The sequence below is a fragment of the Miniopterus natalensis genome, chromosome 1 (genome assembly GCF_054644295.1).
Source record: "Miniopterus natalensis isolate mMinNat1 chromosome 1, mMinNat1.hap1, whole genome shotgun sequence".
Lineage (NCBI taxonomy): Eukaryota > Metazoa > Chordata > Mammalia > Chiroptera > Miniopteridae > Miniopterus > Miniopterus natalensis.
The window spans coordinates 144,379,088-144,395,254 of record NC_142081.1 but is presented as its reverse complement, the minus strand read 5'-3'; the positions used below and the strand labels follow the sequence as shown (position 1 = coordinate 144,395,254).

The 16,167-nt window shown below is 35.5% G+C and overlaps 1 protein-coding gene across 3 annotated transcripts in view; it reads left to right on the top strand.

Moving 5' to 3' along the window:
• The window catches only part of MTTP (microsomal triglyceride transfer protein), a 55,043-nt gene that overhangs the window by 192 nt on the left and 38,684 nt on the right, over nt 1-16,167 (top strand). The window contains exons 2-4 of one of the 3 annotated variants that reach the window (XM_016223633.2): nt 410-474; nt 8,765-8,922; nt 14,984-15,171. In XM_016223633.2, the coding sequence (XP_016079119.2) occupies nt 8,841-8,922; nt 14,984-15,171 (270 nt within the window). In that variant the 5' untranslated portion in view covers nt 410-474; nt 8,765-8,840. Of the gene's footprint in view, nt 1-204; nt 475-8,764; nt 8,923-14,983; nt 15,172-16,167 lie in introns of those variants that run through there. The other 2 variants (XM_016223634.2, XM_016223635.2) reach the window with 2 other exon arrangements.

The following is a 16,167-nucleotide window of genomic DNA, read 5'->3' as shown; positions in this document are numbered from 1 at the left end:
GGGAGGAGGGTGATGTGGGGCGGGGTCAGGAGTTAGGGTTTTCAGAGTGTCAGGTAGTCACAGTGATGCTTGTTTTTCCACTTAAAGGCACGTGTGTACGACCCACGAGCATGTATTCACTCATATTTTCTTGGGATTTTGGCGGCCGGGGGGGAGGCGGGGGGTGCTTAAGACAGTCCTACCCTTAAAAGTTAAATATGCGAAACAGTGACGAAGGGCTCTTCATTCTTTGTTGGATATGAGAGGACAGCATCTCTTGCATAAACGAATCATAATTTATATAGAAGAAGGTTTTCAGTATCATATGATGGTACATAATTAAAGTGGAAAATCAAATTTTAAAAGTGAGTCAAATTCCCAATAATACGCATTTAAAGCAGAATGTTTAGGCCGTTTCTCTTGCTTACAGCCGGAAATCCTACTACCCATTCATTCCTGGAGTTATTTTTCCTCTGCTGTTTCGCAAAACATCAGGTGACACTTCATTGTTTATAATTCTTGACCTTATGTAACCTTTTTGCTATATATAGACCAAGTCAACTGAGAGAGAACTGAAACATAATCCTGTAGATTGTTGTCTTCTGTTTAGTTGTTTTTATTTGCTCCTACTTTTAACGAGTGGTTATTGCAGAATTTGAAGTTAAGAATAAAGTTTGAATGAAATAGAAGGCTGCTATCAGTATGGAAACAATTCAGAAGTAAATTATCCTTGATACTTGAAAACATATCTGAACATGTTTAAAGGTTCCAGTGAATAAAAATCAAATTAAGAATTTGAGTTTTCTAAAAGAATTGAAATTTATCTAAATTTACAAAAGTGAGGTTTCCCTTGCTTTAAACCCTCAAATATTTCTTGAAAAACATGTCAGCTGTAACACGGTTGTGGGTCACTCTGTGTTTCTTTCTCATCTCAAATCTAAAAGATCTCTTAATTGAGCGTTGGATCCATTTCTCACTTGTTAGTAGGGCATCTTTTTTCAGCTGCCTCCATATGAGGGCAAAGAGTAGCGGAGGGAGGATTAGTAATTGGATATGCAGCCCTTCACATGTAGGTCATTAAACTCAGGCTGGCTGGTGTACCAGATCTTTTAACAGCTGCTCAGTTGTTCCTCAGGGACCTGTTTTATGAGTAATTATAATTTTTTTTTCTTCAAAATTAATACCTGGCATCCTTAGATATTTTAAAAAATTTGATACTTTAAAACCCCTCATACTTAATAGTGGAGTCAATAAGTTTTCTTTTGACAAAGCCATTTAACTTTATAGTCATGGTACAAAATTTCAAATGATTCTATTATCAATCCAAAGCAAGCACTAAAAAAAGTACCAGAAAAAAAAACCACACCAAAAAACAAAAAAAGGAAATAATCTCATTTTTTATTGATTTGTAAAATTCATGTGTTTGACACATTTATTGAGTTCCATATTTTTTGTCTTGGTACCCTTGATACAAAGATAACTAAATCATGATTCGTATCCCTAAGGAATCCCTAGTCTAGTGAGAGAAACAGCATCAAATAAATACAATATAACATAATATACTTGAGATACTTGTACATGGAAAGGAGCAACTAAATGCTCCTGGAAGCAGGAGATATAGTTTCCGTTGATTCAGTTTGTTATATCTTGGAAAGTAACTAGGGATTTTCTAGATTTGAAGAAGAGAAAGGTATTTAAAATATTGGAAACTGTGAAAGCAAAGACATGTCATAGTTTGGTACTTGACTGAAAAGTTTTGGGTAGGGAGAGGAAGAAGGAAGAGAATAGCCCCAGGGTTTTTTATAATTTGGACAACTGTAGGAATGTAATTTTGTTAACTGGATCATTTAGAGATAGCAGAAGAAGAATAGGTTTTGAAAAAAAAGTGATTTTGAATATATGAGTTCTGGGGAGTCTGCAGCACATCTAAGTAGAAATAGATTTAGAAATCACATATTTGGTAATTGAAGCCAACATATTTGGTAGTTGAAGCCAATGCGATGAAATAAAAAAGATATTAGTCCATGGTTACAAACCTCTAAGGTTATGTGACCGAAAGGTAAGAAAGGAGGAGAGCTTTCTGGGAGACCAGTGTCAAACATGAGAGCACATTATTTAATCAGAGTACAAGTTCCAAGTAGGAATGTGGGCCTAATGACATCAGATATCAATTTTTTAAGAGCAGCTAGAAATCTGAACCTTTATGTGAAACCTGGTTTTTAAGTGTTGTCAACAATTTTTTCTTTTTAGTACTGAGTAGGCTAAACAAAACATGTCTGTGAAACCACATTCCGATAATTGGTAGCCAGTTTGTTAAATTGGACTGTAGATTGTAGAGTGAGAAGGGGGCTACAGATAGAACCAGAATTTTAAGACATGAAGACATAGTAATAAATACAGTTATGAGCTCCTCCAAATGTTTGGCCTGAGAACATTGGGTAATCATCACAAATTTCATTATTTTAAGCCTAATTCTGATATCCCATTAATTTTGAGAGTACTCTGCAGCAAGTTGGGAGTGGAGAGGTGTGAGAATAGAGCAACACTTGTGATTACAGTCGACCCTGCAGATCAGCAGGTTTCGCATTCTCAGATTCAACCAATGGAGGGCTGAAAATATTTTGTTAAAAAAAGTTACATTGTCGCTGATGTGTCCTAGAAGGTGGGGTAAAAGGAGGTTTACAGTTGTGAGTATACAAAACAGAATTTATTCTTGTATTATTTATTAATTGTATTTTTCATAGGTACAACTAAACCTACTATTGCCTCACCCTGTATGTAGTTAGACCTGTGATAGTTGTGCTGTGATAAACATGTACAGATTATTTTTCTTGTGATTATTCCCTAACAATACAGTATAACAACTATTTACATTATATTAGGTATAAATAATCTAGAGATGATTTAAAGTATATGGGAGGATGCGCATTGGTTATATGCAAATGCTACCTCATTTTACGTAAGGGACTTGAGTAACCTTGGATTTTGGTATCTGTGGAGTGCCCTGGAACTAATCCCCTATGGATACCAAGGGACAACTGTACATTAATTTCTAGCTAGGAAAACCAAATATAAACTAATTTTTAAAAATGACTTGAAAGGTATATAAAAACAGAATTAATCTATCATTTATAATTATTTCAACTTGCATTTTTGATTGACTTCAAAAGTATAGAAGTGTTTAAAATGTTTGTTTTTTAATTCACTCCCCTCCCAAGTAATATATGAATATTGGAGACTTTAGGAATGTGCCTATAGAGATGGTACAGTCTGAACCTCCTCATAAAAAGCTAGGATAGAAAAATAACACTAATGGCAACATGCTCAGATCATAGCTACAACATAACTACGTGAAAAAGAATTCTTATAAAGCTCAAAATATGGGTGGGTGGGAACAAACCATCAACTCAGTATCAACATCTGTGTAGGAGAAAATAGTAGGAAGACAACATAGCATCTGAAGGATATGAGAATGGGAGGACCCCCAAACTGCCAACTGGTATTCACTGAGAAGCAAGGGAAACCAATGTGAAATCAGCAAAACTGGCAGACTGTAATTTCACGGTGAGAGCAAAGGGATGAGCAGGAAGATTTGAAAGTGCTTAGAAGGGTGTGTGGGAGTGAGGGGGCTACGGACTCTCAAAACTTAAACCTGAACTCCCTTCTTGGACAAAGCCCAACACTAAGGAAAAACTTCTGGGAGGAGAATTCAAATTGATCAGGACATGGACAATGGAGGCAAAGGAAAAAAAACAGGTCCAGATAAACATGGGAGAGAAGAGGAGACAGCTCAGAAATAACAGGAGGACGCCAGAAGAGGAAGCTCTACAACCATGAGACTAGAAAAGCTATTCTACTCATCCCTCCCTCTTAAAAGTACAGAATAACTTATTTAGCCTAAAAATATACCACGAAGTAGGATCATAGTTGAGTCTTACTAAAAGTTGTTATAATAAAAATGAATATGAAGCAGGAAAAAAAGATGAAAAGTATAACTCAGTATTTCAAAATGAGAATTTTTTTAAATGATAGAAAATGGAAAGAACAATGTAAAGCTGAAAAACTCATAAAGTAATTGGATTAAAGATTTGAAGAGAAGTGACAGAGCTCAGAAAAGTATATAACAAGTACACAAATATATTCAACATCACATTGGAAGTCCTGGCTAGTGCAATAAGAAAAGAAAAGGAAATGAAAAGAAGTAAAACTGTTCTCAAATGACATGATTGTCTTAGTAAAAAAATTCCCCCAAATCAACAACAACAAATCCTTATGGGACGAATAAGTGATTATAGCAAGGTCATTGGATACAAGGTTAACATACAAAAGTCAATTCATCTCCTATCTACCATCAACGAACAATAGGAATTTGAAATAAAAAAAATTAGAACCCAAAATAGAAATACTTAGGTATAAATCTAACAAAATATATGCAGGGTCTTATAAGAGTGAAACTACGGAACTCTGATGTAGGAAATAAAGATCTAAATAAATGTAGAGATATCCTGTGTCCATGGGTTGGAAGACCTGGTGTAGAAATAGCGCACTTTGTGCCCAGATCTTGGTTTCTAATACCAATTCTTCAATAAAAGGGGAAATAAAGTGAAAATGTACAAGATGAAATGAGCATTTTGTAGTGCCAAAAATTAAGGAATTGCTTTCACACACACAAAATGGATGGGATATGTCAAAGGAACACAGGAGCCAACTGATAGAGCTCCCAATGACCAAAGCTGTAACAATTGTAGAAACATTAAATAAAGTAGTACTGAATTATAAGCCAAAATGTAAAATAAATACAAATCCATACTAATAGAAATGATAAGTAAATGGAGAAGAGACAAATCTGTCATGCAGAGAGGAATTCCAAATAATTTATATATAAAGATACTCCACCCTCAAGAAGGAGGAATATAACTCCCTAATCCTTAATATTGGCTGCACATAGTACTTCCTTCCAAAGAGTACAGTATCGAAAGAAAGTGAAAAATAGTAACTTTACAGTGGAGAAGGCTGACAACACTGCTTAGCCAGGTGATCAAGGTCAACATCAACAGTAATAAATCATGTTGATGGTATGCACCTTTTACAGGATGTGATGGAAATGGCACCTCTGTGGTCTTCCTCACCCAAACCTCTGAGCCCAGTCAAATCATGAGAAAAACATCCCACAAATTCCAGTAAAAGAGCATCCTACAAATAACTGTCAAAACCAAGAGGCAAATAAGGACATATGACAACTAAGTGTAGTGTTGTATTCTGGATGGGATCTTGGAAGAGGAAAAAAAGCATTAAATAAGAACTAAGGAAATCTAAGTAATATATAGATTTTAGTTAATAGATCGATATTGGTTTCTTAATAATGAATCTACTATGCTAATGTAAGATATTAATAATAAGGGTAACTGGGTGCAGGCTATATGGGAAATCTCTGGACTGTCTTTATACATAAAATTACTCTGATCAAAATTTAAATTTTGCTTTCTTTAACAAAACAGAGAAAGAGCCATCTTGTTCGTCTACTGAAAGAGCCATCAATTCTCTCCTTTAAATGCTAGACATTCAGTTTTGTGTGGCTAAAGATAATATAAAGTTAGATTCTTTTTAGGGTGACTGTTACTGACCCATGAGATATTTTTGGTTGTTGGAAAAATGACTATCTTTTCTGGAGAGTCTTAGACTCCAAGTGTTTCAGATCTAAGTTCTTAAGTTCACCCTTGTTAAGGAAATGTATTTAGTGGGTATTTTCTCAAACAGAATTCTTAAACAATATTTTTAAAATAGTATGTGTATTCTATAACTTTGCCATGGTATAAAAGATTTCATCACATCATAAGAATATTCTTAGCCTAACACTTATTTTTTGCAGAATTCCTTAAAAATACTAACTTCCTCACTAAATTGAAACTAATAGATGTTGTTGAGACCACTTAAGGATAACTTGAAGTTCCCTTCTAAAGTTTTTTTTAATTGATTCTTCATAAGAACAAGGTGGTTCTGATGCTGTAAAGGCTTTTTATTACTGTATTACTGTCATACATCCTGACTTTATCTATATCCAGTTGGGTAATACATTTTCTTCCACCTTTAGTGGGGTGAAATTCATTTATCTTCTAATCAAGGAAAATGAGTTAACTCCTAACAACCTCTGATACTTGACAGAAATACAGCTGTACTTTGGAATTAGTCATCCATCTTTGTTTCATGGTCTCTTATTTATCACTGCAATATAGTAGTATAGCAGTATCCCACAGTCTCATGTACTACCAGTAGAATTTCACTGTAATAGCATTGTTTTATTTGATTTTGACCTGGCTAGCACAGATCAGTATTTTCCCTGTAATTTCAGCAAGGCCCATCTAACCACAGCAGCCAAGTGCTCTGTTAGCCTCCATACAAAATTGTGATGGACTTATTAAAGGACGTCCCAATTAATAATTCCATGTCATCCATAAGAAATCAATTTTCTATCTCTAAGATTTTTAAGTAAAGGAGAATATTGGGCCTGGATTTCAAGGTTTGTTTCTCTATGCTCCTCAAATCACTTTACTAAATTAATCTGAGTCTCATTTTTCTAATCTGTAAAATGATTGTTTTTAGGATATACTATAAGCAATGTAAAGCGCTTAGCATAGTGTATTCCATAGATGGCAGCTCTTGTTATTTTATTCTGCTGCGCTTCTGTATTGCTTCACATGCCATGTAAAATAGCTGATGTGTTTTGGGAGGTACCTCCTACATATATTGTTTAATGTTTGTTCTGCTTGATCAACAAGGCAACAGAGGAGAATGCCTCTTCTTTGATATATAAAATTCACTGAATATGGAAAGTGTGTGGCATTCTTATTTTTATTTCTGGTAAAATGATCCTAACTCAAGTGTCTTCGTAACTAGGAAAAGTTATAAGCAAAACATAAAAGGGTGATGTTATTTATCACCAACAGAGGCAGCCTGATTGGAGCAATCTTTGTTGAAATGACTAATACAGTGACTTACAGGAGCTTTCCAGTGGAAAGCTAATGCTCAAGTGAAACAGTATTAGGCAACAGTGATATGCCTTTTATTGGTTGGACTCTGGTACCTGACAACAAATGGTACTTTTACCCGAGAGACACGTGTCATGCACCACTTAGTCTAACCACAGACATTAGAGGTCCATGAAACTATGAACCTCAAATGGAAATACAAAAGACAGTTCTCACAGAATCACATAAGATTCAAACTAGTTATTAATTCAAATAAATAAGAATGTAAAGTTTAAGTGACTATAATGGCTTCATATCCATATGTATGTAATGCAGAAATTGTGGAAACACATAGACATCTATTCAAATGTAAAGCAATAAAGGACTTGCACATTACCTTGTATTTGTAATACCTACTATTCATCAAAACTTGTATTTCTCCAACAAGGGTATTTTTCTAAGAATGGTCTCGTCTGTTTACCCCAGGAAGACTTACTATTTATAACTTTAACTTACTATTTTTAACTTTTATAACAACCAAACGTTTTATTTTTGTATAGGTACTTTAGCCATAATTTATATACAAAACTTATGATAGCAAATGATGTTCTAACCTCAATAGATGAGAAAGAGGAACAATTTTTAACTTTCAGTTTTTTATATAAACTTTGTAGATTTAAAATTTTATATTTTATTTTGTGACGCTATCAAGTTGGCTATCTTTAACCTGGGTTGTCTAAACTTAAGGTTAGGAATATAGAAAAGGGTTTTGAGAAAGATGAAGGTAGATTTAAGAACCCATTTTATAATTAAACATGGCCTTAAGTATTTTCAAGTTCATTCAAATAGCCTTTCACCAGTACTTTATTCCCCCTTTGCCAAAACCACCCTGCATGCCACCTAAACCACCTCATTTTAGTAGATTTGTCCATATCAGGTCTCTCTTGTGGGAGTTTCCAAGATAGAAGTTGGTTCAGTTAGTGTGGCCTTAGCCATACTAGGTATTTGCTTTGATTTTAAAGATGTTTCCTAATTAATATTCTGTAGCAAAAGTGCTAAGGGCTGGAATTCCCCCTCTGAATTTCTTCCTAGAAATGAGATTCAGAAAGCATGAGGGGCTCCATCCAGCACATGTGGGGACTTGGACAACTAACTGTTTCTTGTCATAGCTAGAAGTCTACTATGATCTATATAATCAATTGGCCTGCTAGCATGTTAATAATAGACAGTGCTGATTTACTACAACCCCATGTAGTTTCACACATAAGGAGAATTACCTAGGTTTCAGAAATGAAAGTTTTGTCTACTCTAACATTTTGAAGTGATTGGTGGTGGGTACATCTTCAAATTTTTTAATTTAAGCCCTAAAATTCAGTGATTTCTTCTGATAGCATGCACATATGTGGTATAAAATAATTCAAAGATGGACATACAACATAATAAAATTCAGTTAAGTTTGGCTGAGTTTGAGAATCCTCAATATCCTCCCACATAAAGTGGTAAAACATGAAGACAGGTATTTAATATCATAGGCATGATGATAATTATTGAGCAGAAAAGTACCACCACAATTTTTTCTCAAATGTGCCTAAGTATTTCTGAACTTACAAGAAAATAGACTGGTTTGGTTTTCCTTTCAAAAGCGAAAATTTTCTTGATCTTCCTTATTGAGTAAAAAAATTAGAGTGGAAAAAAAAACAGGCTGAAAACTACAGCCCACCTATGTTTAATCATTAATAGTGAGCCCTTTGGTGAACTTAGGTCCTGATTTTGGAGTTTGGAATCTGACCTTTCCCCAGAGATAAACATTATCATTGCAGGTTCTAAGGAGGGACGTTCCCTTGCGGCCATCAGAAGAGTCCACTTCTTAGCTACTCCTTGCTGGGTACTGGATGCATGAAAGGGTGGCTAGTCAATATGATTCTTCTTGCTGTGCTTTTTCTCTGCTTCATTTCCTCATATTCAGCTTCTGTTAAAGGTAAGTTTGTGTTGCCTTTTACTAAACTTTAATTTTAATCATTGAGGGGAAAGTGTGTGTGTGTGTGAGTGTGTGTCTATGTGTGAATAGAGAAAGAGTTTCTAACTAAACCATCTTCAAAACCATGTAACTATGGGGTGTTTGTGAAGGCATAACTGGGTTAGAATGAAAACCAAATTCAAATTCCTCCATACATTAAGAAAACAGAGGTCCCTTTTAGTTTCAGTTCTTCAGATTAGTGTGCTGCTTGCTTCAATTTCTCATTCATGGTCGGTTTTTAAAAGGGAGAAGAAAGATGCCAGCTGTTGTTACCTGCTGCTGTTGGTCGCTCACTGAATGCAGCTCCTTCATTTGAATTGTAAAAGAGGATTTAAAATACACCACTTCTTAAATTTCCTTCTAGTTGCTTAGCAATGTGACATCAAGAAGAATTAGACCCAATGAAAAAGCATGCGATTTACCAAAGAATTGTGAATGAAATGCTAAAGCATGTATTTAATTTCATTACTCTTTAGAAGTGATAGGATTATCATAGTTGGTGGATTACAGAAAATAAAACTACATGATACAGGTTTAAGAAAGAGGACCTATTATTTTTGGAAGAATGATGTTGCTAGCTATCATTTCTGCTTCAAGATAAAATTGATTTTTAAAAACACCTATGCATTGATACCCTTGAGAGAAAAAGAGCATGACCTTTAGTTTCAAAGAGAAGTATGAATTGTATTAATATAGAATCTTGTTTTAAATCAGCTAGTTCATAAACTCCTTGGATTTCTAAATATTAGGCCTGTGAAATTATCACTTTTTTAGAGTCTCTTAAGAGGGTGCACTGTCAAAACTAATTGGCCTGACACACAACTTAGCTTGATAAGGTTCAATTTTAATAACTATGTACTCTAAGTAATTGGTATAAAACAGTTCATTTGTAAACTTCGAAAACACTTTTGGGACAACTGTGGCTTTTGATGATAAAATTTTTCTCAAGATTTTTTTATATGGAAAATTTCCTCATGAGGAAAAGACAATCTTTGTTATTGGAACAATAAATGGAGGGCTAAATTTAAATTATTTCACATAAGCAAGTGACACTTTATGTTCTTGAACTAAAGACAGTATTTCTCACCAGTTTCTAATATGTTTGGTATTTAGAGATACGTCCTTACTTGGATGAAAAAAATTTTTTGAGAAAAAAGTAAAGGTTTGTAAATTATATCTAAGAATTTGAGCTTATTGTTTTATTATCTGTCAAGTAAACTCTTGTGTATTTGAAGTATGAGTGGTTTTTACAACATAATATCAAACCTAATACCATGATTATTTTGAGAAAAATAATTGAGATATAGTAGTTATTGTGGGTTTCTCTTTTCCTCCCACCTAGTAAATAAGAAAATTGGATAACTTGATATTTTCAAATACGTGCACTTATAAAGATTTAAAAATACACACAGGCAACAATAACATACAGGTTTAAGAGATGACAGAGAGCTACAAATTGTATACAAGTTCAGTGGTAAATCCAGATTTTTAGAACCTGAAGATATGCAACTTAGGGGCCGTCTTTGAGAAAAGATTGCAAAAATATCCTACTTTTGCAAATGTTACTAAAAAAAAAGATATGGCATGTGTACACATTGCTGAGGTACTTCCAAGATCTTGAAATGAACCTGGGCAAGTGAGTTCCCCAAATCTTAAGTGTCATTAGCTTCATGGTACAAGCTGCTTATGCCAAATACCATAAATAAAAAGTACAGGCCTTGACAGCTCTCTCTCTACCTAGATGTGATAACCTTTTGTATTATAGTACTATGATTTAATAATAAATTCCTTGCTCCCTGTAGTGATTTACATTTAACAAGCAAACTACTTGTGAAGAATTTACTTTAAAATCATACCATTATAAATTTTTGGGATCCCATGCATCACCTCAAAACTCATCTCAGATTTAATTGTCATTGCAACTGTTCAGCAAATCCCCAGATTTGGGTGGATTTTGAGTGCAGGTTGGACGGACTGTGAGGGGAATAGAGGAGGGGATTCAGGTTAAAATGAAAGAGGGTCTCTTTAGAAGAGAGATGCTGAGTGTGAACATTCTGAAAACTCCAGTTTCCCTACTTCTGAATCACTTTTTGTAATGGTGGATCTATTCTCAGTGCTTGCCTCGGGTTTTCTTTATAGTACTTTTACTTTCGATAACCCACACGTAAACTTTCTATTTAATCTCGTCACTCTAAACCTGAACTATTTCTTCACATCTGGTCTTTCTCTTAGTCCCTGACCTTACCCATACTTTTAATTCATGCACATTAATCATCTTCCATTTTCCTCTCCTTATCCTTCATCCTACTCTTACTTCCAGCCTTACAGTTTTCTGTTGGAATCCTGAATCCCATGACCTACCCTTATCACTATTGCATGTCTCTTCAAACCTCACCTTTATTTCTACTTTGTGTTCTTGCTTAAACCAATTATATTATGCTACTGTATTCATCTAAGTTTAATAAATGAGTATTTTGAGATATTTCCTAAAAGGTTTGAAACTAAGTTTTGTTGCTTTTAAGGCACTTGAAAATTCTAGATGCACTTGAAGGGGAACATTGAAGAGGCACTGACTCTCTCATCTGTGTTTAGCTAATCTCAGCTTCAAAAAATGCCATTTTGCATACTCTAAAGAGCAACACCTTAAGTAAGAAGTTAAGTCAACAATATAAGTAGAACATATCCGTATTGCCCAGTGTTGCCGGATCTCTGAACAAATAAACAGAGAAATATTTATCAAAGAGGAGAGGGTAACAGGGACAACACTACAGCACAATGCACTTATTGCTTGAACCATTTTAGGTTTATCTCCTGTTGAAAGAGGTAGGAAAAAGTTCTAGGAGAACAAGGCTTGTTCTTTCCTGTGATTTATCTCTTCTGAGTCATAGTCAAAAACTGATCTATTACATGTGATCCCTTTTCACATTCTATTGACCAGTAAAGTAAAAGTAAGAAAAAATGGTCAACATGATAGTTTGGAAAGCTTCAGAATTTAAGGGAGCCTCCCTTTCTACAAACTTTTCGCAGTAACAATCAGAAGACACCTTCATGTAGTCCACAAAACTTGGATCTCAATAAATATTGTCAATTTCCTCATTGTATCTGTATGTTGAGTTGAACGCAGAGCAGAGTCAGCTCCTTTTGGCTGTCATATAATGCTTATCTTTCAGAATTACTGTGAGGCCCGGCCGGGCGTGGCTTAGCTGTTGATAGTCGACCTAGGATCCAGGCCATCGGGGTTCGATTCGTGGTCAGGGCACATGCCTGGGTTGTGGGCTCGGTCAATGACTCTCTCATCATTGATGTTTCTGTCTCTCTCTCTCCCTCTCCTTTCCCCTCTCTGAAATCAATAAAGACATATTTAAAAAAAAAACACACACAAAAAAAACAGAATTACTGTGAGGATTAGATAAGAAAACATTTATTTCCTTTATGCCTTATTTGGAATTCGACAGGTGTCATTAAAATAAGACCTCTTGGGCCAAAATATCTTTCCTGGCCACAAAACCAATGTTTGAACCTGCAACAGTGTCCTTAGTTAAAATATAAAAGAAGTGGAGGTAGGGGAGGCTAGGGAGTCGCATACTTCATTCATCTCCTTCAAGGCTTTTCCTGACCTTTTCTGCCTTCTGTATCTCATACCTGAGATTCTGCCTGGCTTGTTGCTTGGACACAGTCTGTTTCTGTGTTCATATGCTTGGATACCCACCTCCACACTTCCTTCTCCTGGCTTTTCCAGATTCCTAGTTCTCGGTTCCTTATCCCCTTTCTTTGAAGGTTTGTCCAGTCGTACAACTTTACCACACATCTACTTAGAGTCAAATTCTAAGTCTATGCAGAGGCCCCCCCAGGTCTCCCTGCTACCCTAGGTACCTATTTGACCTCACCTCCTTCTGCTGTCTTTCCCTTAACTCCAGCCTTTTTGGCCTCCCTGCTGTTCCTCCATTGTACCTGCATGAACTCTCCTCAGAGCGTTTGAACTTGCTATTCCTTCTGTAGGGATGCCTTTCCACTGATATCCATGTGGCTAGCCTAAAGCCTTTGCCCAGAATATTACCATCTCACAGAAGTCTCTCTCTCAGCATCTCCATTCCATTTTCTGTTCCATTTTTCTTTATATACGTATATAAGTATGTAAGCTTATTGCCCATCTCTTCCTCATGAACTCTACAAAGGTAGACATTTTGTCTACTTGTTAACTGGTATAGCCCCAGAGTCTAGAAAGGTGCCCACCACCCAGTGGGTGCTCAGTACATTCTTGTTGAGTGAATGAATGCATGCATGCATGCATGAATGAATGAATGAATGAATGCATGAATGAATTCCAGCTCACTCCCTAGAAATAGAGAAGAGTTCAACCTAAAGGTGTAGATGTATATGGTACAGATAAGAGCATGATCTCTAAAGTCAGACAGCCTGGGTTCACATCCTGACAACACCACTAACTATCTGGGTGACATTGTATAGTCTCTGTGCCCCTCAGTTTCCTTATCTGTGAAATGGGATTAATAATGATACCTACCCCATTAAGTTTTTGTGAGGATTAAATATAGGTGTCCCCAAAAATGTATACACACACTTTTGAAAAATTATAAAGGCAGTGTTTATTAAAATACATTTCATTTTCAAAATTGAGCTATTAGCTGTTAAAGTGTGTATACATTTTTGGGACACTCTGTATATTAATGAACATAAAACTCTTAGTTTATTAGAGAATATATTTTGACCATTTTTCCCTCTGGACAGTAGGTGCTGTGGTAGGTGATAGAAATAGTAGATGGTAAAGAATTTTCACAGGTTTTCTTAATATTTTGACTCTGCAAAGTAATTTTACTGTTTTTCTCAACTGTCTTACTTCTAGCCTACTCATCTCAACCTCCTTTCCTGACCTCCCTCATATGCATATTTCCTGAGGAGAGGAAAAGTTATGGTTGCCTATTATAGTTAAATAGGTAATACAGCTTCATGAGCACTGAAGAAAAATGTATATTGAAATATTTTTTTACTACCTCCTAAGAGCTAGAGATAGAAAATATGCAAAGAAAACAGTTTGCAAAACTGTAAACTTCAGGCCATCTCTAAGAAAGACTTGATCCCACTCCCATACATTTCTTTGGGTTAAATTGTATACTATTTGACATTAAGTTGCCCCTGTCAGATTAAAGACTGTGCTAAGGTTTTATGTAATGTAACATCATTTTATTCAGAAACAGCTAATTTAAACTTACATGGGTGTAACCTTGAAATGTACCTTTGTATTAAAAGTTTACTAATTAAATGAACAGAGTAAATTGCATTGGAGGGATATTCTTTAAATATTCAAAATACCCAATTTAAGGAACTGCCTTCTGACTCCTAAAATAACATTGGCAATGATCCATTGCATTTATTTACAATTTTTTTTTAAACACATCTTTATTGATTTCAGAGAGAGGAAAGGAGGGGGAGAGAGAGAGCTAGAAACATCAACGATGAGAGAGTCACTGATCGGCTGCCTCGCCTGCAACCCGGACATGTGCCCTGACCAGGAATCGAACCCGGAACTCCTGGATCCTAGGTCGATGCTCAACCTCTGAGCCACACCTGGCCGGGCTTTACAAATGTTTTTTATTAATTTTATAAAACAATTCCAGAGCTGAACCTCTACTTGAAATCATATTATACCTTAATAAAGCTGGGGTGGTGGGAGAGATTTATATAATTTAAAGTAACACAATGACATTTCTTTAACAATATTCTATAGTTCAACCAGGGCAATATTTAGATAATCTGATTATTGATTAGGGATACAAACTAAGGTTTATGAAATGGAAGCTTATTTGTTTATTGTTTTTGTTATTGTTGTTCAAGCCAATGATTTTAGCAGATGAAGTAGAACTGTCTTTTACTTAGCAAATATTCACTGAACTTCCTCTGGGCACCACTCTGCTAGATCGGAATGCATCCATGTAAAGACAGCAAAATCCTGGCCTGATGGATGCTTTATGACTAATATGTGACTCGTGTCATTATCTTTATTCAGGTCACACAACTGGTCTCTCTTTAAATAATGACCGACTGTACAAACTCACATACTCCACTGAAGTTTATGTTAATCAGGGCAAAGGAAAACTCCAAGACAGTGTGGGTTACCGAATTTCATCCAATGTGGATGTCATCTTACTGTGGAGGAATCCGGACGGTGATGATGACCAGCTGATCCAAATCACGGTGGGCATTTTCTATCAGAGAGATGCAGACATCAGATGTCAGCAAAGTCTTTGAGAAGTGTACCATTTGATAGTGCTTGTTTAGTGTGCTTGGTTGTATAACCATGTAGTTTGTTTTCTATCACCAAAACATGTACATCTACAGTTTTGAAGTTTTTGCTAATCAAAAGCAATCTGAACCTTTCCAAATTGTTGAAGTAAGCAAAAAAAGGCCTATGCTGGTGAGTAACTGGAGTATGATGTCCAGTTCTATGTGTCGTATTAATAGACACATTAAACTAGAATCCATTTGAAATCTTCTGGGAGTCAGGGATCTAGAATTAGTATCATGTGAAAAACAATTGAGACTACTGTAACTGAAAGAGCAGATAAATTTGACCTCTCAGTTTTCCTGAGTTCCTTGATATAGCAGGTGGAATTACCAATGAGGGAATAAATCTATTGTGTGTTCTTTCTAAGGAAAAATCCAGGTGCTTCTCTGCATGGCAGTGTTTGGTCAATTATAATGCTTTAGATTTATGGTTTGAGAAAGGAGGTCAAGGTAGATAGTCTCTGGGGTTTCTCCCAGTTTTAATATATGGTGATTCCATATTTACTTTTCAAGAACCTAAAGGCAATAGATTTCTTTAGTAAAGTCAGCTAATACTTCACATGTTAATATGAAACAGATAAACACAACCAAAGTTTGCTTCATTGTAACTGATAAGTAGTTGCTGTTATACTTTATAATGAGGTGTCATTGCCATATATTTATTAAGTGATCTTTGCTTCTTTGGATGTCTCTAACAGCTGTTGTGTCTTCCAAGTTGGATCAAAACTTCATCATCCATCTCTGAGCCATTTCTCAATACAACAGTATTCTGCAGAAAATATTATGTACCTCTTGTTCAGTAATTACACTTTTCATCTTTAATTTTGTATATGCAGATGAAGTATAATGGGGCAGGACTCCTTCCAAACAGATGGTACAGGAAGTGAAAAGTTGGGGCAGATAACA